This window comes from Crinia signifera, chromosome 2, assembly GCF_055691185.1.
Source record: "Crinia signifera chromosome 2, ASM5569118v1, whole genome shotgun sequence".
In the NCBI taxonomy this organism is placed as follows: domain Eukaryota; kingdom Metazoa; phylum Chordata; class Amphibia; order Anura; family Myobatrachidae; genus Crinia; species Crinia signifera.
The window spans coordinates 292643326-292667455 of NC_139218.1; the positions used below are offsets into that span (position 1 = coordinate 292643326).

The following is a 24130-nucleotide window of genomic DNA, read 5'->3' on the forward strand; positions in this document are numbered from 1 at the left end:
CAGTGGCAGTTAAAGAGGTTGGACTCCAGCACAGTCCAAAATTCAAAGAGGAGCAGTCACATCAACTGCCAGTGAGTCCAGGACAGTGATGCTTGGGGTAGCAGTATATATGACCCCCCCTTTTTGAATATTGGACTGTGCTGCAGGCTCACATCTGTAACTGCCACTGGCAGGGAAGTCCAGGAACAGAGCATTTTGTAACTAATGGAATGGGCCATGTTGGAGGGTATGTGTAAATCCTTTGCAAAGAGCATGAAACCCCTGGCAGAGCATGTAAATCAGGGCAGACAGGTTAATCCCTGTCAGAGAATGTTAACCCCTGGCAGAGCATGTTAACCCCTTAATATGCAATGAGCATTACGGTGTGTGGCATAACGTGTAATGAGCATTATGGCATGTGGTATAATATGTAATGGGTGTGTGACATGTGTAATAGGCATTACAGTGTAAATTGTTGTACGTGTATCCACCTTGGAAGCAGTGGCGTAACAACGGGTCCGTAGAGTGTGCGGGAGCTCCGTCCGTGGGGGCCCCAGGAAGTTGTTGTACCGGGGCCCAGGATTTCTCTTGGCGGCCCTGTATAATATACTGCGCTATATAAGAAAAGTTATTAAACAATGATAAATAATATGATTTATATGGCTGTTCTTTTAGTAATTCAAAATCAAAGATAATTTATTATTACTTACAGTATCGTCTCATCAACTATCAGAATACTAAAATGTAATATATATCAATATTGCTGTCTGTGGTACCAATTTGCTGATATAATTATGGTAAAACGTGGAATCTATACAAAACGAACTGTATAAATCTCATATACACATGAGGAGACGAAGAAGCTAATTCAGCATTTATCATTTATGTAAGAATTTGCAGCAGACTGTGAGAAGAAAGCCATTGAGCAGAAAGAAAAAGAAAAGGCCCCTTTGCTAAATTGCAAGAGTATAGCTAATGGATCACTAATTGCAATCCACACGCAGTTCCTGAACCAACAGTTTTTGCCATTTGTGCAAGAGTAGGTCTGAGGAAGTGGCCACAACTGACATCACAGACCCTCCGAGAAAACAGCTGGTTTCCACCCCAAAATGCCAGTTTTCTTTTAGGGGTATATTCAATCTCGGGCCACGGCTGTCAGGCTGGTCCTAAAGCCATGACCATGTCCAGTTCTTGGCCAACTCGAAAAAAATTAATTGCCGAAAAGGGGCGTGGCCGCAAGATACGGCCTAGGATCATCGAGCTGCGGCCGGGATCTCGACAATCTACGGCCCATTTCAGCAGAACGGGCCTGACTGCTACTAAAGTCGGGTCCGTTCTGCCGAGATCCCTGTTCAATGCTGTCAGGAAAGACATTGAATAGGGCCCCACCGCTATTTCTCCCATCAGGAATAGCGACGGGAGATTGAATACCCCCCCCCCCCCTTAGTCAAGCTCTGGCAACATTGCGTTTATGATCCATATGCATTTTCTGTCATATCTCTTCGCACATGCACATGTACAGTATGCATGTACAGTCATTTGATAATCAATCGATTTATGGATTCTCTATTTAGCAATCCATGTTGGGTGGGTTGTGGGGGAATAATGGCTTCTATCCTGGTAGAAACGTCCACTCAAGCAGGTTAGCTTAGTCAGAGGCTTAACAGTGGTAATTTTGCAACATTATTTTCCAGCATGCCTCAATGTTAAATGAATTGCTTTCAGGGATCACCCTGGGATCATAATTGCATATAATAGTAATGCATGCATAGGCTGAACAATCCATTTTCCACCAAACCTTCACTCCCCTGCGACCAATCTAACAAGAACCAAAATAGGCACTGTCCAGGAGAGCGGCCTTTCTGCCCTGTATCCCTGTGTCTTTTCTAGTCCATTTCCCACAATCTCATTTACTAGAGTATGTACATAAACATCCCCATCCTCTGCTCACTTGTAGACAACCTATGTGTGTTTGGCACAATCAGGTTAACTAAAATAGGATGCCATTTAGTGGGAAAACTGAGGTCTGCATAATGATGCAGTACATATATATATATATATATATATATATATATATATATATATATATATATATATATATATATATATATATATATATATATATCAAATCCAATAGTGTTATGTAGCGCCCTATACAATTGATCTAGATACTTCCAGTCTTTCCTTTATGATACAATTACCATCAACATTTTTCAATATAAAACATTTATTAAAACATTTAAAACAAAAATGCAAATGCAAGTTTTGAGACAAATTTTCTAATACAGACGTATTCTTTAGATTTACAGATCGTGGTGATTTTCAAAGGTTACCCAACGCGTTTCGTCTCTTTGTGAGACTTCATCAGGGGTGAACAATTTAATATCAGATCTTAATAGATCTTTTATCGGAAAATCTTGCTATTTTGCAGTAGTACAAGGTCCGTTTAGAGGTTCAAATTTTTGACTTAATAGGTCTTTTATCGGAAAAAATCTTGCTATTTTGCAGTAGTACAAGGTCCGTTTAAAAGGTTCAAATTTTTTAGCTCAAATGGGTAGAGGAGTAAATTCCTGGATCTTTCTATTCTATTAAAGACCCTTAAGCAATGGGCAGTTGCCCGTACTTGCAGCTCGAAGAATTATAATTTTATGTACCATTAATGTATCTTTATTGTTCTTAAATCTTAATTTGAATACAGTGTATAGGGTAGATCTTTGAAAAGTAGTCCCCTTATATAATTATCTGGAGTGTACTCCAATTTCCAAAAAGTTCCTCAAGGATCACAGGAGTGAAAGTGTGGTCCCAAAAAACCTTTTTAGCTCCTATAGATGTGCTCTCTCACAGGAGAGAGCACATCTATAGGAGCTAAAAAGGTTTTTTGGGACCACACTTTCACTCCTGTGATCCTTGAGGAACTTTTTGGAAATTGGAGTACACTCCAGATAATTATATAAGGGGACTACTTTTCAAAGATCTACCCTATACACTGTATTCAAATTAAGATTTAAGAACAATAAAGATACATTAATGGTACATAAAATTATAATTCTTCGAGCTGCAAGTACGGGCAACTGCCCATTGCTTAAGGGTCTTTAATAGAATAGAAAGATCCAGGAATTTACTCCTCTACCCATTTGAGCTAAAAAATTTGAACCTTTTAAACGGACCTTGTACTACTGCAAAATAGCAAGATTTTTTCCGATAAAAGACCTATTAAGTCAAAAATTTGAACCTCTAAACGGACCTTGTACTACTGCAAAATAGCAAGATTTTCCGATAAAAGATCTATTAAGATCTGATATTAAATTGTTCACCCCTGATGAAGTCTCACAAAGAGACGAAACGCGTTGGGTAACCTTTGAAAATCACCCCGATCTGTAAATCTAAAGAATACGTCTGTATTAGAAAATTTGTCTCAAAACTTGCATTTGCATTTTTGTTTTAAATGTTTTAATAAATGTTTTATATTGAAAAATGTTGATGGTAATTGTATCATAAAGGAAAGACTGGAAGTATCAAGATCAATTGTATAGGGCGCTACATAACACTATTGGATTTGCTATTGGTTGTGGATCTCTCTAGTAGGAGATCAAGTGTTATAAAGCGACCGACTCTATTTAGCGCAAACTCTAGAGATATTGTGTACTATATATATATATATATATATATATATATATATATATATATTTATTAAGTAGGTGGTACTTGTTTCCTAGCACGGCCACAATCTTCTTGGTCGTGTGCCTTAACTTTAAGGCACACGATGCCCACGATGGACCCGATTTTCTTTCAAATCAGGTCCATTTTACCGTCAAATGGAAAATCGGGTCCATCGCGTCGGTCGTGTGCCTTTAATAAGGCACACGACGCGACCGACGCGATGGACCCGATTCTCCATAGGCTTCAATGTTAAAAATATTTTAACATTGAAGCCTATGGAGAAATCGCGTCCATCGGGTCCATCGCGTCGGTCGCGTCGTGTGCCTTAACATGGCACACGAAGCGACCGACGCGATGGACCCAATTTCTCCATAGGCTTCAATGTTAAAATATTTTTAACATTGAAATCGCGTCGGTCGTGTCGGTCTTGTGCCATTATAATGGCACAAGATAAGATGGACTTGATTAAGTCCATCTTAACATAGTAATCAATGGGAAATGGGCCAATATGGGCCATTTCTCATTGTATATGGCCCCGTCATGCCCCCCCATTGTAAACGCCACCCCACTATTGACGCCAACCCGAAGCGTGGCGAGCACAGCGAGCCCGCGAGGGGCGGCGGTGCGCGTCCTCCGACCTTTTCATTCCCCTACTATCCACGTCGGCGTGGAGGTGAGAATAGAATAGTGTGGCGAGCGCAGCGAGCCACCGAGCCCGAAGCGTGGCGAGCCCCGCGAGGGGACGCGTATAACTTCACAGGTATACGCTGCGCTCGCCACGCTTCGGGCTCGGTGGCTCGCTGCGCTCGCCACACTATTCTATTCTCAACTCCACGCCGACGTGGATAGTAGGGGAATGAAAAGGTCGGAGGACGCGCACCGCCGCCCCTCGCGGGCTCGCTGCGCTCGCCACGCTTCGGGTTGGCGTCTATAGTGGGGTGCGCTGTACGCCGTTAAATTTGGGGGGGTTGGGAATATTTTACATTGAATGCAATGTAAAATCGGGTCCCAGGGACCCGATTTACATTTCATAAAAAAAAAAAAAATCGGGTCCAAAATCGGTCGGTCGCGTCGATCGCATCGCATGCGACCAAATCGCATGCGATGCGATCGACCCGATTTTTCCGACACGACCACCCCGATGTAAATCGGTGTGGCCGTGCTAGGAAACAAGTACCAAGTTATTTATATAGCGCACACATATTCTGCAGCGCTTTACAGAGAATATTTAAAACATCAGTCCCTGCCCCAGTGGAGCTTACAATCTATATTCCCTACCACATGTACATGCACACACAGAAATTCTAGGGTTTATTTTGTTGGGAGACAGTTAGCCTACCAGTGTATTTTTGGATTGTGGGAGGAAACCGGAGTACCCAGAATAAACCCACCCAAGCGCTGGGAGAAAAAACAAACTCCATAAGGGCCATGGTGGGAATCAAACCCATGAACTCAGTGCTGTGAGCACTGGGTGCAGGGGATGCAGCTGCTATGGGGCCCGGGCCCTTGGGGGGGCCCATAGCACAGCAGGCATCCCCTGCACCCTTTTTCCTTATTAGTGCCGCTCGCTTGGGAGTGTCAGTGGTGCCTCTGCCCCCTCCCCCGCTACCAACGATGTGCTACATATGAAGGGGAATGTGGTGGTCCGGCTGTTGCAGCCTTCCCCCCTCTCCCTTCTTTGATGCTGCCGGGGACTGACGTCACTATCTAGTGACCAGCCCTGGCGTGACACACGCTGTGCTGCTTACCTGGCCCTGGGAAACAGGAGACACGGAGCTGTCAGTGCAGGAAGACTCGGCACTGACAGCATGAATAATACTGGTAAGGGGGGACAGGGTTAACTGTGGGTCGGAGGGGAGAGGATGTGAATAGGAGAAACACTGTGTGTGTGTGTGTGTGTGTGTGTGTGTCTCTCTCTGTATGTCTCTGTCTGTATGCCTCTCTCATACCTCCCAACTTCTGTGTTGGGGAAATAGGGACAGAAAAGGGGGCCAGGCGTATGCAAATGAGGGTGCGGCCTATGCTAATTAGCCGCGACCTAATTTTCATACGAGAATAGACGCTGTGCGCATGCGCACAGCGTCTATTCTATTAGATTGGGGGGTCTCCCAACTGCCACCCCCCGCAGCGGGACAATGGGACAGGACCCGAAAATCGGGACTGTCCCGCTGTAATCGTGACAGTTGGGAGGTATGCTCTCTCTGTCTGTCTCTCTCTCTCTCTCTGTATGTCTCTGTCTGTATGTCTCACTCTCTCTGTCTGTCTGTCTCACTCTGTGTCTCTCTCTCTCTCTCTCTGTGTCTCTCTCTCTGTATGTCTCTCTCTCTCTCTGTATGTCTATCTGTCTCTCTCTCTGTCTCACTCTCTCTCTGTCTCACTCTCTCTCTCTGTCTCACTCTCTCTCTCTGTCTCACTCTCTCTCTCTGTCTCACTCTCTCTCTCTGTCTCACTCTCTCTCTCTGTCTCACTCTCTCTCTCTCTGTCTCACTCTCTCTCTGCCTGTCTCTCTCTCTCTCTCTCTCTCTCTGCCTGTCTCTCTCTCTCTCTGTATTGCTGTGTACATGGGGGAGATATATTGCTCAGCCATATATTGCTGAGCAATATATGGCTGAGCAATATATTGCTCAGTTTCTACTTTACATCAGCGACCAGAGATGGTCACTGATAAAAAAGAAACTGCCGGGGGGGAGCATGTTCCTGCGACCAGCGATCACCACAGGGGCAAAAACGGGAGCGCGCACCCGGCGATATATCGCCGGTGCACACTCCCATTGCGGGCAATATGGTCGCTCAGCGACCATATTTCCCGCGATTTTGCACAAAATCGCCCCTGTGTGTAAGCACCTTAAGTCTCTCTCTCTGTATGTATCCCTCTCTATCTGTCTGTCTCTCTCTGTCTATGTCTCTATGTCTGTCTCTCTCCACCTCCTCTCATTTACTCCCTCACCACCATGTCTCTCCTCTTTTTCTCCCTCTCTTCTTCTACAACCCCCCCCCCCTTTACACCTCGGTCCCTTCCATATAATCTCTCTCTATCTCCCTTCCCCCCCTCTCAAAATTTTGCTATGGGGCCCAGAAGGTAGTAGTTACGCCTCTGGCTGTGAGGCAGTAATACAAACCATTACACCATCCATGCACAAAAGGTATGTTTCACAATAGCCCCTGTCAGTGTCGGAACTTGTGAGTGGTGAGCCCAGATGCAAAAATATAATTTGTGCCCCCCTCCCCCACCCCAACCCAAGTTCATAATATACAGTACTGCAGTGAGTGACAGGGAGAGGCAGAAAGAGGGTGACAGGGACACTGCACCTTCTGCACCAATGGTAAAATTAAAGGCTGCATGTAATGCTTCCAGAGTCCTTGTTCTCAGCACCCTGACCCCTTCCTTCCATCTACCTCCAGGGCCCTTTGGGGGAAGGGGCGCTGGTGCTAATAGTCAGATCTTGAAGTAATATGCACAGTATGCAGGAGTTATTCCACACACTTATACTGCCCTGTTACTTTCAGCTGCATGCTGTGGGCAAACTATTGCTCCAGAGTATTAAGCTTCTGATGTCTCTCAGAGCAGAGCAGTCCCTTATGTAAGGTCTTTTACCATGCAATACCCAAGTGTACATATGCACAAACAAGCAGGTTCAGACATAACATAAACCTCTGAAGAATTAAGGAATTTGCCAATGTTAATTAGTTAAAATAAATTAGGGAGTGGCATTTGTGCCTTTAAGTCCTGATTCACTTTCTGATTTAGCAAAACATTTACAAAACATTACTTTCACAAGGATCAACTAAAGGTCCATACACACTGAGCGTTTTATGCCCGTTTTAGCAATTTTCCTGGGGGTGGACGACAACATTCCATACTGGGACGCTATGGAAAGCCATCCACTCTGCTGCTCATCTGCTGGTAATACAGCCGGCCCAGCGATGATGCGGGAGTGCGCATCAGTGCTCATTGCTTATCGCTGCCCCGTACACACCGGGCGGCTTTCCAGCTGAAAGCATGCTCAGACAGGTAAACTGAGCTGCTTTCAGCTCAGTCCACTGTGTGTGTGGGCCTTTAGGCATTTCCCCAGATTAAGGAATATATACAACGGTAGTTGCGCTACAGAAGATGAATTCAGGTTGTGCAATTGATAAAGAAAGAACTAGATATTAATAAGTAATAACACTTACAAATTGTCTGTGCAGCCTAATAAAGAAGAATAATGAAATGTTAATTCATTGCGGCTGATTCAATTCCCACTTAAGGTGGAATTCAATGTGTGCTGATATTTTCACCAGTCGACAACCTGCATTGTCAAAACCAGATGATGAATTGTCATATCTCTCCGCCAGTAGGAAAGATTGAATAGGTCAAATTGAACTTTGACATAGAGCGGTACTTAATCGGGGATTTTGGCTGTCGGAACATCCCAACAGTCGGAATCCTGTCCCATTTTCGCCCAGCTCGCCAGATACTAGTCAGGCGGAATTCAATGTTCCGCCTGTTGAGTGTCAAAAAGTGGCATTATAGTGGGCAAAACGGCTTTATGTTGTCGAAAAATGGCCATGAATTTGACAACCCACGGCCGTTTCCAACAAAACAGATGCGACTTGTTTTAAAGTTCTGTTTTGTCAAAATCTGCCTTCAATGGTGTCGGAAACTGCAGCATTAAATAGGTGCTGGACGCTATTTTTCGTCGAAAATAGCGGCCGACATTGAATACTGCCATTATTCTGTTTTGTTTCATGCATTTATATTTTGTACATTTTTATTTATACTTTCTGCATATACAGTAAGTGTAGTCAGGTTTAAGTGATCATTAGGTACATATTAAATCCTCCAAGGAGTCTGTCTGCTTCAGGATTACACTTGAGTGCAACAAACTATAAAATGTATGTAATGGGTCTGTGAATAACCTTTAACGTTCATTTACCATATAACTCTTAGAAACTGTGTAAACCTTTTTTTCGTGTTTCAAAGGACCAAACTAATCATAAGGGGGAATGGTGTTAGCAGCGGTGCTTTACTGCTGCCAATAGGTTTGCCAGGGGCTATCCTATCAGCCACGATGCTGGCAACCTTTTTCCGCTACCTGTACCCAAGGCACGCAAAGCAAAATCCTTATAAGTAGCTACTGAATCTGCGGTAAATCATCGGATTGTGAACATATCCTTATAACATGTATTTTCGGGCTATCGCAGGTCCATTTTCAGCCGTTAATAACGATCTCTAATTGGGTACTACAAAAATGACCATCGGTCATTAATCACTATAGCAACCCATTTGTATCGGCTGAAAATGCATTGGGGCTTATCGAACATCATCAGAGGACTTTTAAGAAATCTGAGGAGTTTGCACAGAGTATACAGACTTGTACATAGTTGCTGTTATGGGTTATTTTCACATATATTTTGTTTCCCTTTTTACTGTATTTGTAGCAACAGGCATTTTTATGCCCACAGATGTGTGCAAGTACATACAGGTTGAGAAAAATGCTCGGGACCAGAATCATTTTGGATAAAGGATTATTCTGTATTTTGGAATATTTTTATATTGGAATGAGGTACAGTATCTTGAGATATCTTGCATTTATGTTGTATGAGCACATCAAACACATGAAATACACACAAATATATTTTATTTGTGCATGAAACAAGGTTTTAAAAAATGTTGTGTACAATATTGGACACTGGATTTGAATGCCAAGCAATAATGTCTAGTGTTCCTCCTAGGAATTTTTTGGGGCAGGGCGCCGCTGCACGGGGGCAGCGCAATGGGGGCTGACCATGCCCGCCGACATCATCATTGTAGGCAGTCCAGGGCCGCCGCGTCACTAAAGGAGGCTTGCCGGGGCCGCCGTGTCACTAAAGCGGGCGTGCCCGGGTCGCCGTGTCACTAAAGCGGGCGTGCCCGGGCCGCTGTGTCACTAAAGCGGGCGTGCCCGGGCTTCCTTCATCGTACAAGGGGGTGGACCTGGCCCCGCTGAAATCCGTGACCTGCTGGGGAAGCCTAGCGCCACTGAGATTGCGGTGGCTGGAGCTTCCCCAGGCACAACATTAAGTCAGGCAGCAGGCTCTTTTAGCGGGGCGCTGCTGTAGGGCGCTTTTTGCCCTTTAGAAATAGGGCAGGGCACAGCGCCCCGCTAAAAACAGCCTAGCGGGAACACTAATGTCCTTGCACATCGTTAGTGCCAGTTACATATCATGTCCCCAGTAGTGCCAGTTACAGATGTAGCCAGTAAGTTTTTAGCAAAAAATAAATCATACAAGTACATTTTGGAGACTATGGCAATCGGAATAATTTGGATAACGGATATTAGGATAAGGGATACTCAACCTGTATATAGCTTCCATTCGCATTAACAACCCTTCCACATAACACATAGCGCTGGGTGCTTTTTTTCCCACTTTTTCCAATTAATATACATCTTATTCGCAAAAAAAAGTTAAGTAAATAGGTTACATAATCAGCTACTGGATCTGCATAAGAAGAGCTATGTTATAGTGTTTTCTGGAAAGCGCTAATGTTCTATTACAGCTATGTTACAGTGTTTTCTGGAAAGCGTTAATGTTCTATTAGGTCAACAACGTTGGGTCGGGTCTAGGTCGACATGGGACATGGTCGACATGGGTTTAGGTTGACATATGCATTATGTCGACATGGGTTTTTTCACTGTTTTTTTTACCCGAATGTCGACAGTCGACATGGACACAGTTGTAAGTGAACCACTTTGCTCGCTATGCTTCAGGCACGGTGCCTCGCTGCGCTCTGCACACTATTTCATTCTCACACCATGCCCTAGTGGATAGTAGGGCATGAAATACCGTCTGTCGGCACAATGTCGGCTCCAAAAATAGTGAAAAAAACCATGTCGACCTAACAACCTGTCGACAAAACCCATGTCGACCTAGAACCCTGTCGACCCAATGACTGTCGACAATATGACCGTATCCCATTCTATGCGCTCAATTTTGCCATTAAGCAGCATTTTAATGGAAAAAGTCACACGCAAAGACGCCCAGTGCTACAGAGTCAAATGGGGCTCACAAGTTATGTATAACGCGTCTTGTATCACATGAAGGATAGCCAGAGGATAGTTATTGTTCAGCAGCCAGGCCCATGGGACCCCGCTGCAGCGTGAATAGATACCGTGTGCATGGCATCTATACACATTGACCAGGGAGCTTTGGGGGGGGGGGGGGGCAGCACCTCAGTAGGGGCTTCCCCCAAGCTGATGTCAGGTTGGCAGCCCCGGCCTGCCTACATTAGTGACTTCAGAGGGCCCAGGCCTCCTAGTTCAAGGTGCCCATTTTCCCCTCAATTCTGCCCTGCCGGCATCCTGGAGGGATCACTAGTAGCTGTGGGCCTGATTCAGACCTGTTCGCTAGGCTGCATACATTTTCAGCCTAGCGAGCAGGTAAACGCTGCCCGTCGCCTTGCCAAATGTCCACCTCCACCCCTCCACCGAATCCGCTCACTAGCATGCAATTGGATACACATCCGCTCACATGCAGCCGCATGGGAGAAGAATCTAAACTGTCAGTCTAGACTGACTTTTATTGTGGCCTCCGATGGCTGAATTTGGGACAGGTGCTGAAGTTGTGTTTCATAATACATAATTACATGTGTGTTTGAGGTCTCATTAAATTGTACAGAGCCTTTAATTAACCTTTTATGTAACAATCTGACTATGTATCATGACTATTTTCTTCTTTCCTGCCTAATATCAGTGGCTCTTTATACAAGGAGGTTATAGAAGTAAAATAAATGATACAATGTTTGCATGAAATAAAATGTAACCACCAAGTCTAGTGACGTTATCTAGTATAGAAGTACTAGATATTGTCACCGCACTGGTCTCTCTCCTTATACCTCTATCTCTTCAGCACTCCCACCTTCTCACCTCTTCTATCTCCCGTTTTTATTCCCACATCGCATTCCCATATCTCCTTTTTATTTTCACATTGCAAATGCCGAGTCGCACCAGGGATTTGGACAAGGGTCCGTTCCAGGAACAACCGGCCATTTGTGAGGTGAAGCTCCTTGCAGCAATCCTGCAATAAGCTGGGTCGCTGATGTCATCAGGGGGTGGGGTGGAGGATGCAACGCTTGGAGCGGACGCTGCCTCCTTCGCATAGTGTGAACAAGTCACTCGATCCAGGTTACCTATTCACACTGCCCAGCAACCCGGGTCTGACCTGGGTAAAACCGTTCTTTCAACCTGGGTCAGACTGACAGGTTGCTGGACCCAGGATTTTTCAAAAAGCCCTTTCACACTGCAGAGTGTCCCAATTATTTGTACAGTATGAAAGGGGTATTTCTCTCTTCCAGCTCATCTGGGTATTTCTCTGATCAGCCCTTAATAATATTAATATATAGAGCACCCTTAGCATTACATTTGTCTTCATTTTTGCTACACTGCATTGTATTGTATTGTATTTTTTTGGTACGTCCTTACTTCTTCTCTTTCTTTGTGCCTGTATGTCCCTGTATGGCTTTATCCTTTATTTATTATTTATTAACAGTTTCTTATATAGTGCAGCAAATTCCGTTGTGTTTTACAATTGGTCAAGCAGATAACACAAAACTGGGTAATAACAAGTAGTGTTCATTCTAGCACCCGCTATCTTTGAAAATCCATGCAGTTCCTCTTCCCTGCCTGTGGTGTCGCTGTCTGCTGTAGTGCTTCTAGCACAGTGTGGTCTGTATATCAGCACTGATATGCAAACCAGACCTGTGCTAGAAACACCACAGCAGACAGTGGCACCCCAGGCAGGGAAGAGGAACTGCATGTATTTTCAAAGATTGCGGGTGCTAGAATGAACACTAAACAAGCAGTAATAGTGGTAGGATGTTCCTGCGGGCAAACTTATAGATATGCATCTTAAGTCATGCAAAATGTTGTGAAATTGTCATTGGTTGAATTTCAGTAGGGTGTTTCTGTTCATCATAGGGTGATGTGTGATGACAAAGTATGGGAAATAAGACTGGGGGATGTATATTTGCATTATTCCCGAATTCTCGGCCCCCAATATCGTTCACCAGGTCCCGCTAAACATGCAGCTCATTTGGCTATATAGCCAAGTTAACCTGCACGCACAGCAGGCATCATCTTTATCGATGCGCAGGAGTGAGCATGGTTAATGATATTGAGTGTACACACTAGACGATATATTGAAAGATATCGCTCAGAAATCCCTTTCTAAACAATATCTTTTACTATCTCCTCTAGTGTGTATAGGGAGATAGATAGATAGATAGATAGATAGATAGATAGATAGATAGATAGATAGATAGATAGATAATTTCTGCTCCTTGGTTTAGGGGCTAATGTTAAACATGTAATCATTGATAGCTAAAGGGATAAGGAAAAAGTTCACTTGAGCTCTTTATTTCATAGGATCTCAAACATATCAGGGGGCAAATGAATAGTGACAGATTGTTAGAAATCAAAAACAAGAGAAATATATTTTTTGTAAAAATATAAACCGCTACATCCTTGGGCCACAGAACAGCACAGGAGAAAATACTGATGTGATACTGAAATATTAATGTTACATAAACAGTATCTATAGTCTGCTGTTTGTTCATTATTTCACTGTGTGTTTCACTGTGTAGTATACTGACATTTTACCTATATTGCTGGGATGCCTTGACTACACTATGATCCACTTAGATGAGATTTGGTCAAATATTACTGACCTTAGTCATGTTAAACTGGTAATAAATCTGATAATTAGGCCACAAGATAGCACTGTCCTACTGGAGAGAAATTACTGAAAAGGCAGCATACAACAGCGTCCATTTCTGTGATATCAAAATAAAACATGACAAATAAGGTTTGCTGTGTGCACACAGGCCAGTCAGAAAGTACATTTTGCTTCGCAGTACAAATATTTTTCATAGAAATTGCTATACCTGTATAATGTTTTAGTACTGTCAGTTTTATAAATATTTGTAAATTGTGTTTACTGTACAATATGGAAAGAAAACAATCCAAAAATGTGCAATATACATAATTCACTCTTCTGTCTTATCGTAATAGACTACACCCCATCCTCAGGCATTGTATACACAGGTCAAAGTATGAAAACAATCAGTGTTGCAAGTCCACAGAACTACAATTTACTAGTAATACAGGAGTTATTGCACATTCATTCTTACTCATACATAAATTAATTGATGTAAAGACCAGAATGGAAACACTTGAAACAGGCCAAAACATTTCTAAACTTAAGCTTATATGTGACCTAAAATATAAAAGTTACATATTTTAGTTTATACAAAAAATAAATGTACATACTTTATTTTAATCAGAGACTCTAATATTATAAGCTATAGCACATAAACAGAACAAAGTACACACCATTACACCAAGCATTAATCATAGCCTGCATGTAGTTGTACAGAACACAAATAACCTATAAACAAATCATCAAAATTAGTATAAACGGCTATTTGTGTGTTAGAAGACTTTAGTGCAAGTGTTCACAGCTCCAGCCCTCAAGTACCACAAACTAGTCATGTTTTGTGGATTTCTTTAAGCATATAAAAGGTGCGTTACCTTATGTTGCTGGGTTAGTAATCATCCAGAGACAAATCATTAAGAAATGACCTGTTAGAGGCACTGGAGGGTTAAGATTGAAACCCAATTATTCAGGATAATATTACACAGCAAACACTTTTGACCAGGTCGGGTGATAATTGGAAATAAACAGAAAAGTGTTATACAGTAGTTGTTTTAAACTGGATGGGCTGTACCAATACAGACACAAATTATACAGTCACATAGAGAGCATGGCTGTATATATACCACAGGGCACAGTAACTGCACAGCTGTGTATACCACAGGGCACACAGTAGTATAAATCACAGGGCACAGCTATATATAGCACGGTGCACAGTTTCAGCACAGCTGTATAGAGCATGGGCACAGTGGCGGCTCAGCTGTATATAGCACGATCCACAATATCAGCACAGCTGTATATAGCGGTTTCAGCACAGCTGTATATAGCACGGGGCACAACGGTGGCACAGCTGTATATAGAACAGTGCACAGTGGTGGAACAGGTGAATATAGCCGGGAGTACAGTGGCGGGGCGGCACAGCTGTATATAGCAGGGCATACAGTGGCAGGATGGCACAACTGTATATATAGCATTGAGTACAGTAGCGGGGTGGCACAGCTGTATATAGCAGGGGGTACAGTAGCGGGGTGGCACAGCTGTATATAGCAGGGGGTACAGTAGCAGGGCGGCACAGCTGTATATAGCATTGGGTACAGTAGCGGGGGTGGCACAGATGTATATAGCAGGGGGTACAGTGGTGGGTGGCACAGCTGTATATAGCAGGGGGTACAGTGGTGGACGGCACAGCTGTATATAGTAGGGGGTACAGTAGGTGGGGCAGCACAGCTGTATATAGCAGGGGGTACAGTAGCGGGGCAGAACAGATGTATATAGCAGGGGGGTACAGTGGTAGGGCGGCACAACTGTATATAGCAGGGGTACAGTAGCGGGGCGGCACAGCTGTATATAGCAGGGGGTAGAGTGGTGCGCGGCACAGCTGTATATAGTATGGGACACTGTGACAACACGTCTGTTTATACCACAGGGAACTGTGAGAGCACAGGGCACGGTGACAGAACAACTGCATAAACCACAGGGCACAGGCATCTTACCAGAGCCACACACTAAGCAGCTGTGACCAACGTAATAGCATTGACACCACACAGACACAATAGGTATATACAACACCACTGACAGTTACTGACACAACGGAAGTACTGACACCACACAGACACACACACACACACACACACACACACACACACACACACACACACAACAGAGAGCTGGTCATCACCGCGTCAGTCACACACACGGGGAGGATGCTCCTGTCACTGACTGTGCACAGACAATAGCAACGCATTGCAGCGGGCCCACTGCAGTGTCCCCACACTTCCACCCGTGACATCACACACCCCACGTCACGCTCACCACTTGGTATCGGTTGGCAGCTTGAAGGTACTGATGATCCATGACCCACGCGGAAGCGCCCAGAACCTGTGCCCCGCTGCCTACACACGGCGTACGGCTGGAGCTGGCTGGCTGGCTGGCTGTGTGTTCGGTGCCCGGCGCTGTCTCCCTGCTCTGCACTGCCGCCAGCCTCCACCAGGGACCGCACCGCCTCCCGCCCCCGATCTCACTTCCGCACCGCCCTTTGGGCGTGGCCAGTTTCGGGAGGTTTGTAGCCGGTAGGGATGCCCCAGCCGTTGTCATGGATGCGTGAGATCGGTTCCATGGGTGGCCGGGTGGCAGCAGCCGGGGAGTAATGGGAAAGGAAAGCGGGGACGAGATGCAGCCATGTCTCCCCACTGCATGCCCTTCTGTAACGCTGCACTGTACAATGTCTTCATGGCATTCATGTGACTGCAGCCAGCTCACATCAGCAGCCAGCGCTGCATCCACTGGGCTTCAGGGTGGGACCTGGGTGCAGTGGATCCCCACTTACTCGGAAGGAATTACTTTGGTGCTAGTGGCCAATGGAGAGATGCGCCGGTAACCTGTCCCTCCATAACACAGTTGGCCATTGACAACAATTTTTTTTTTTTTTCATTTGATGCATTCATTTGAAGCAGGGATTGCAGTGCTTGTCACTGAGGCATGCTTCTTTGGTTAGGTCTAAATTCAAGTGGGCTAAGGGACCTCCTGACGTCACAGGGGAGAAGAGGGGCCGGAGAGAGTAGGAGCAAGGTTGGAATAAGGGGATGCGGTCATCTGTCAGAATGAACTTAGGTCTACAGTCATTAGGTCGACCCCACTAGGTCGACTGGCAGGAAGGTCGACCTGACTTAAGGTCGACATGGGCCAAGGTTGACATGACTTAAGGTCGAATTTGCATAAAGGTCGACATGAGGAAGGTCGACTGGTCATAAGGTCGACATGGGTTTTTCACTGTTTTTTGAGCCGACATGTGCCGACAGGCGGTATTTCATGCCCTACCATCCACTAGGGCGTGGTGGGAGAACAAAATAGTGTGCCGAGCGCAGCGAGGCACCGTACCCGAAGCATCGCGAGCGATGCGAGGGTCCGATTCTCATTGCCAACTGTGTCCATGTCGACTGTGTCGACATTCGGATCAAAAACCAGTGAAAAACCCATGTCGACCTTATGACCAGTCGACCTTCCTCATGTCGACCTTTATGCAAATTCGACCTTAAGTCATGTCGACCTTGGCCCATGTCGACCTTAAGTCAGGTCGACCTTCCTGCCAGTCGACCTAGTGGGGTCGACCTAATGACTGTAGACCTAAGTTCATTCTGACAGATGTACCGCTTCCGGAATAAGGGTCCCAAATGGATCCTTGTGGGCTGGCTTTGCTCGCCACGCTTCAGGCAATGTGTTTCGCTCCGCTTCGTTCGCCACCTGGTTATAAAGGCAACCAGTGGTGGCAGGAGCGGATTGTCCATTATATCTACCGGGAACTTTCCCGGGAGGCCGACACTACAGAGGCTGCCGCCGCCGAAAGTTGCGCACAGCCACACTATGGGGTCGATTTATGAAGCAGTGATTGGCCGGTGATAAAGTACCAAGCACTTTATCACTTCTTGTCCCTTATCACTGCTTCATAAATCTACCCCTGAGTCTGACACAGTCACTGACAGGACAGCACAAATATACAGTGACAGGCTGAGGCCGGGGCTGCTCAGCGGCAGGAGGCATCGCCCAGTCCCTGTGTGCGGCCCTGCCTCCTCTGTCTGTCATTGGTGGGTGGCTGCCATCAGAGATAGTGGCCCCGCCGCCTCCCACCCACTGTTCTGACCACTGCACTGCATGTCCCTCCTCCTGCAGTCTCCACAACATCGACCATGCCAAACAATAATCAATAATGCCATGATCACATTCACATAATGTATAAAATAAAAATATGAGTGAATCCCCGATCGGCGGCAACGACGCACACAATGCCCTGTTAGTTAGTACTGTTAGCGGCCCGCCTCCTCCCGCCCGCTGTTCTCCGGGACTCGGTCATTCAGAGAACAGCGGGAGGGAGGAGGTGCGGCCGCATATAGTAGCGTTGCCGCTGATCGGGGACTCATGTTTTTATTTGATACATTGGGGCAGATGTATGACCATTTGATATGGGGGAGAAGGGGTATCAGCGCACGTTATGTGCAGTGATACCACTTCTCCCCCATGTATGACGGAGCCAGCGTGCAGTAAAGGACAGGGGCGCATAGCGCCCCTGTCCATATCGGCGCTGCTATCTAAATGATAGCAGGCCGAAAGTATGAACGGTCAGCATCGCTATGTAATGTGTATTGAGCATAACAGCGTGTGCTGTAATGTGTACTGGGCATAACGGCGTGTGCTGTAATGTGTACAGGGCATAACTGCGTGTGCTGTTATGTGTACTGGGCATAACGGCATGTGCTGTAATGTGTACTGAGCATAACAGCGTGTGCTGTAATGTGTACTGGGCATAACGGCGTGTGCTGTAATGTGTACAGGGCATAACGGCGTGTGCTGTAATGTGTACAGGGCATAACGGCGTGTGCTGTAATGTGTACTGGGCATAACGGCTTGTGCTGTAATGTGTACTGGGCATAACGGCGTGTGCTGTAATGTGTACTGGGCATAACAGCGTGTGCTGTAATGTGTACTGGGCATAACGGCGTGTGCTGAAATGTGTATTGGGTATTACGGTGATGTGATCCTGGTTGGTGTATATAATGTACTATAGTGTTTTCTGGCATAACGGCGTGTGCTGTAATGTGTACTGGGCATAACGGCGTGTGCTGAAATGTGTATTGGGTATTACGGTGATGTGATCCTGGTTGGTGTATATAATGTACTATAGTGTTTTCTGGCATAACGGCGTGTGCTGTAATGTGTACTGGGCATAACAGCGTGTGCTGTAATGAGTACTGGGCATAACGGCGTGTGCTGTAATGAGTACTGGGCATAACGGCATGTGCTGTAATGAGTACTGGGCATAACGGCGTGTGCTGTAATGTGTACTGGGCATAACGGCGTGTGCTGAAATGTGTATTGGGTATTACGGTGATGTGATCCTGGTTGGTGTATATAATGTACTGTAGTGTTTTCTGGCATAACGGCGTGTGCTGTAATGTGTACTGGGCATAACGGCGTGTGCTGTAATGTGTATTGAGCACAACGGCATGTGCTGTAATGTGTACTGGGCAAAACGGCGTGTGCTGAAATGTGTACTGGGCATAACGGCGTTTGCTGTAATGTGCACTGGGCATAACGGCGTGTGCTGTAATGTGCACTGGGCATAATGGCGTGTGCTGTAATGTGCACTGGGCATAACGGCGTGTGCTGAAATGTGCACTGGGCATAACGGCGTGTGCTGTATTGTGCACTGGGCATAACGGCGTGTGCTGTAATGTGCACTGGGCATAACGGCGTGTGCTGTAATGTGCACTGGGCATAACGGCGTGTGCTGTAATGTGCACTGGGCATAACGGCGTGTGCTGTAATGTGCACTGGGCATAACGGCGTGTGCTGAAATGTGCACTGAGCATAACGGCGTTTGCTGTAATGTGCACTGGGCATAACGGCGTGTGCTGTAATGTGCACTGGGCATAACGGCGTGTGCTGTAATGTGCACTGGGCATAACGGCGTGTGCTGTAATGTGTACTGGGCATAACGGCGTGTGCTGTAATGTGTACTGGGCATAACGGCGTGTGCTGTAATGTGTACTGGGCATAACGGCGTGTGCTGAAATGTGCACTGGGCATAACGGCATTTGCTGTAATGTGCACTGGGCATAACGGCGTGTGCTGTAATGTGTATGGCCATAACAGCGTGTGCTGTAATGTGCACTGGGCATAACGGCGTGTGCTGTAATGTGCACTGGGCATAACGGCGTGTGCTGTAATGTGTACTGGGCATAACGGCGTGTGCTGAAATGTGTATTGGGCATAACGGCGTGTGCTGTAATGGGTACTGGGCATAACGGCGTGTGCTGTAATGTGTACTGGGTATAACGGCGTGTGCTGTAATGTGTACTGGGCATAACGGCGTTTGCTGTAATGTGCACTGGGCATAACGGCGTGTGCTGTAATGTGTATGGGCATAACGGCGTGTGCTGTAATGTGCACTGGGCATAACGACGTGTGCTGTAATGTGCACTGGGCATAACGGCGTGTGCTGTAATGTGTATGGGCATAACGGCGTGTGCTGTAATGTGCATTGGGCATAACGGCGTGTGCTGAAATGTGCACTGGGCATAACGGCGTGTGCTGAAATGTGTACTGAGCATAACGGCGTGTGCTGTAATGTGTACTGGGCATAACGGCGTGTGCTGTAATGTGTACTGGGTATAACGGCGTGTGCTGTAATGTGTACTGGGTATAACGGCGTGTGCTGAAATGTGTACTGGGCATTACGGTGATGTGATCCTGGTTGGTGTATATACTGTAGTGTTTTCTGGCTCTTTCCAGAGAGAGGCAATGTCCAGTATCAACATACAGTATCAACAGCCTGAAGTTGAAAGTGTGTAAAGTCAGGTTAGTGCCAGACAACCATGGGTCCATTCCCATTTTACAGTCTCACCAACAAACACAAGTTAATATTGATGAATCTGATATTCAGACACTATTGAGACTTTAGTTTAGACTGTCAACAATGTATCTAAGTATAGTGATGCAGTAATCCCGCCTACTGTTATGTTGGCTCCACCCATTATTGATTTGTTGCCGCCCACATGAGGTCACTTTCAGAAATATTCCAGGGACACTTTTAGTCCCCAATCCACCCCTGAGTGGTGGCATGGATAGTGAAGGAGCAAGCCCCCCCTCCCCCCCGGCCTTACTCCTCCCCCTGGGCGTGAAAGGTCCTCTAGTGCACTACAATTTAGCAACTACCATGTTATGCTCCTCACTGACAAATGTTCACCCTATATGTTTTATGATTAGAGGAATGTTTGACTATGTCCAGTGGGACGCGCTGTGGAGACCATGCTGCGCTCCATAGGACAAAAAATATATCCCACTAGAGTGACAAAAAGATATTGGGGCAGATGTATTAAGCGTTAACAAGAGATAAATGCAAGGGTGATAAAGGCCCTTATTCTGATCGGTGCGTACTTTCACAAATTCTTACGGAGCGGGCCGCACGCAACGCTATGCGGACATCGTCCGTAGAAACGCCCATCGAGCCTCCGCATTCGGACGGACTCACTCTTTAAGAAGAGGGCGTGTGTACGGACGACATACAAACCTTGCGTGTGCGGTGGACACGCACAGATTCGGCACAGTCTTACAGCGTAAGCCCGGTCTTACCGCGTCAGAACGTACGGGAACCTGGCCGTACGCACCGATGCGGAGTATTTACGCTAAATACAACACTATTTATCTGAGCACAGACAGCGATCACATGACCCACTTATGCAATTAGGCAACCTCATTAAAAAGTGCTTGTTTTCTATTTGAATCAATTAAATCCTAATACATACTGAACCAGATTACTACTACATTCATTACACACATTAACCCTTACAGCATGTGAACATAACATACATCTATATACAGTATGTACATTTTGCTAATTTAAAAGAGTATAAACAAGTTACACATATACTTTTCCATGTAAACAAAACACACAGACAACTTCGAACTGTAAGAAAATATTTATTAAAATGACAATTTTTTGATGAAAAAAAATAATGTAACAAATTAAATAGCTACATCAAGCAGCTGGTCCAACTCCGCCATGACCTGGCGCATGTGTTCTCTTATTCTTAAGAGGGCCCCACGTAGACCCTCTTCTGCTTGGGCTGGCTCATCTGTGGACATAATAAAAAGGGTCAAATTACTAATGATATTCATGCATACATTTGACATAGTCATACATAAACTTTAAACATGCAAGGTGACAGGTGTGTGTGTGTATATATATATATATATATATGTATATAGACACATATATAACTATATATATGACACATACAGCTGTACATACATGCATACATCCTAGATGGAAAGCCTGTTTTTTCCCCTCTACCCTTTACTCTGTAGAGCACCTCACAGTCATAGTGCTCCTTCTGAATCCAAACCCACCCATGACTAAGCTCTGAGAAGCATGTCATGCGCTGCACCAATCCCAACTCATCAAAAAGCGCTCAGTGTCTGTTATATGATGGAGCGTGGCATGGGACTTAGTCCACTTTAAGGAATGCTCAGTACATTTGTGCAATCAAGCATGGCTTGCCTGCTGATGGTCTGCTCCATAAATCATTGTCATAATGCCAGTTAGGTGAAGCTGCAGCACTAACCCACTCCCATGCCCAAAATCATTACTAAGGCCAAATCAACACACAATTATGGTGCCAACCATACATGCAGACCGCAGGGGGTGTTTAGCTAGAGAAGGGCCGAGGGGCACTGACCACTTGTTACTCCATTCTAAGCCACGCCTGTCCATACTCCATTTATGTCATACTTAATCTAGTTTGGAAAGATCAATCACCAGTAAACTCTACTCACCTATATGAGGCTACAGATTGTATGCTTGCAGCAGGGACATGTAACCCTTACATGAGCAAGTCATCCCTTTCTTCCAGGATACAGATTAACTACACAGGTTCAGTGGCTCTTAAAATCGACCTGAAGGCCATCCGCACAACCTGTGTCATTAATATGTGTCCAGGATGAAAGGGATGGTTTGGCCACCCTATATAAGTGTGTCTGTTGGTACCCTGTTTGTTATCTGAATTTATAGTTTTAAAAAACACAATTGAATCATCAGTGCTACAAAGCAAATAGTAGATGACAAAAGGAATAATTAATCCTTATGTATACATACCAATTTCGGGCGCCTGCACGACCTCACAGGCCTCCACCTCCTCCTCTTCTTCAGGGGCCTCCTCTGCTGGCACCTCCTCCTCTGCTGGCAGCACCTCCGCCTCCACAGCCCACACCTCCTCCTCCACTTCCTCTGCCACCTCCTCCGCCACCACTTCCTCCGCCATCCCTTCCTCTAAAACCACCTCCTCGGCCCTCGCTTCTGCAACCTCCTCCTGGGCCACCTCTGCCTCCTCCCGGGCCTGTCTTGCTCGATCCCGTGCTGTGTTTGAGACAAAAAAAAGTGCCAATTAGGGGTCATTTGGACAGATGTATTAAGCCTTAACAAGCAATAAATACAAAGGTTATAAGTTGAAATAACTGTACAGCCAATCAGCTCCTTAGTGTCTTTTACACAACACAGCCTGTAACATGGCAGTTATGATGTGACATTTGGCCCATTGTAAGCATCACAATCAATAATCCTACACAATGACATATTTTATCACCATTACAGGGTGTCAAACAGGAAGTAGCACACATATAGTGTATGCCATGTTTAACTCATGATCAGGCTGGTTACCTTATTGGCTTAAATAAGGTCATGTAAGCAATCATGTACAAATGGCCATTTAATGTATAAACACTCACATCTCGCAATCCTGGCCCTGATTTGCTGGAGCAAATCTGGCTGCCGACGCCTCAGGTCTGACCATCGCCGCTCCAGCTGAGCGATGGTCCTCCGCACCTGTGTGCGGGCGTATATGCGCCGGCGGGCCACCGCATAAGCATTACGCTTTTGCCTGTTGGTTATAAATGGGCCTGCCCACCCCAGCCTGGTCTCCATAACGGAGACCAGTGTCCTCAGCTCCGCTGGCGAAAAAGGTGCTGCTCTGCCATAGGCCGCCATCTTAGCAATGGCACAATTCAAGCAATCATGTCCTGTCATTGGTTGATCAGAGTGATATTTGGTATTAACTTTATTGTTCATTTTGACAGTAACAGCGTGTATGCGCCACAACAGATGGCTAACCCATTGCATCGCTAACCCACACTTGCTGTACCTTTGCATAGTTGAGCAGACCATGCCATTACTTACTGTCTCCTAAACAGACAGTGTAAAATAAGTTGGAAACCCATTATATATAATCTATTACATTCACCAAACATGGGTATAAGCAACAGGTGAAATAGTCTACATCACTAGCCACTTACACCTAACTCAACAAGGTACTAAACAGCTTTATTATAGTGAAAGCTATACAGCAGAAACATAGCAAATAGTGCCAGACCTTTTCCCAATATTAGGCCATGGTGCCATGTGTACACTTACCTTCTACTGGCCCACACTAGAGATGTGGAATTATTTATTTATTTATTAACAGTTTCTTATATAGCGCACACAGATTCCGCAGCGCTTTACAGAGCATAGTTATAATCAAAAACACATAACAAATTACAGTACAAGACAGTTTCGGACAAGTACATGGTTAATATGGATAGTTGCACCAGGGGACAGGACACTGAAGCAATTATCAGGGTGGCAAAGGTTTATATATTCTAAGAAAGGCACATAAGGAGAGAGGGCCCTGCTCGTGAGAGCTTACATTCTAAAGGGGAGGGTTAGACAGACTGGGGTGACACAGAAGGTGAAGAAGTGAGCTTAGACAGGTTAGGTTGAGAGATTGTCAGGTTT

At 45.5% G+C, this 24130-nt stretch overlaps 1 protein-coding gene across 3 annotated transcripts in view; it reads right to left on the reverse strand.

Moving 5' to 3' along the window:
* NDFIP2 (Nedd4 family interacting protein 2) overlaps nt 1-15874 on the reverse strand; it is a 93932-nt gene extending 78058 nt beyond the window's left edge. Inside the window, exon 1 of one of the 3 annotated variants that reach the window (XM_083168807.1) lies at nt 15622-15874. In XM_083168807.1, the coding sequence (XP_083024933.1) occupies nt 15622-15663 (42 nt within the window). In that variant the 5' untranslated portion in view covers nt 15664-15874. The remainder of the gene's footprint in view (nt 1-15621) is intronic. The other 2 variants (XM_083168808.1, XM_083168809.1) reach the window with 2 other exon arrangements.
* Nucleotides 15875-24130: the final 8256 nt, after the last annotated feature.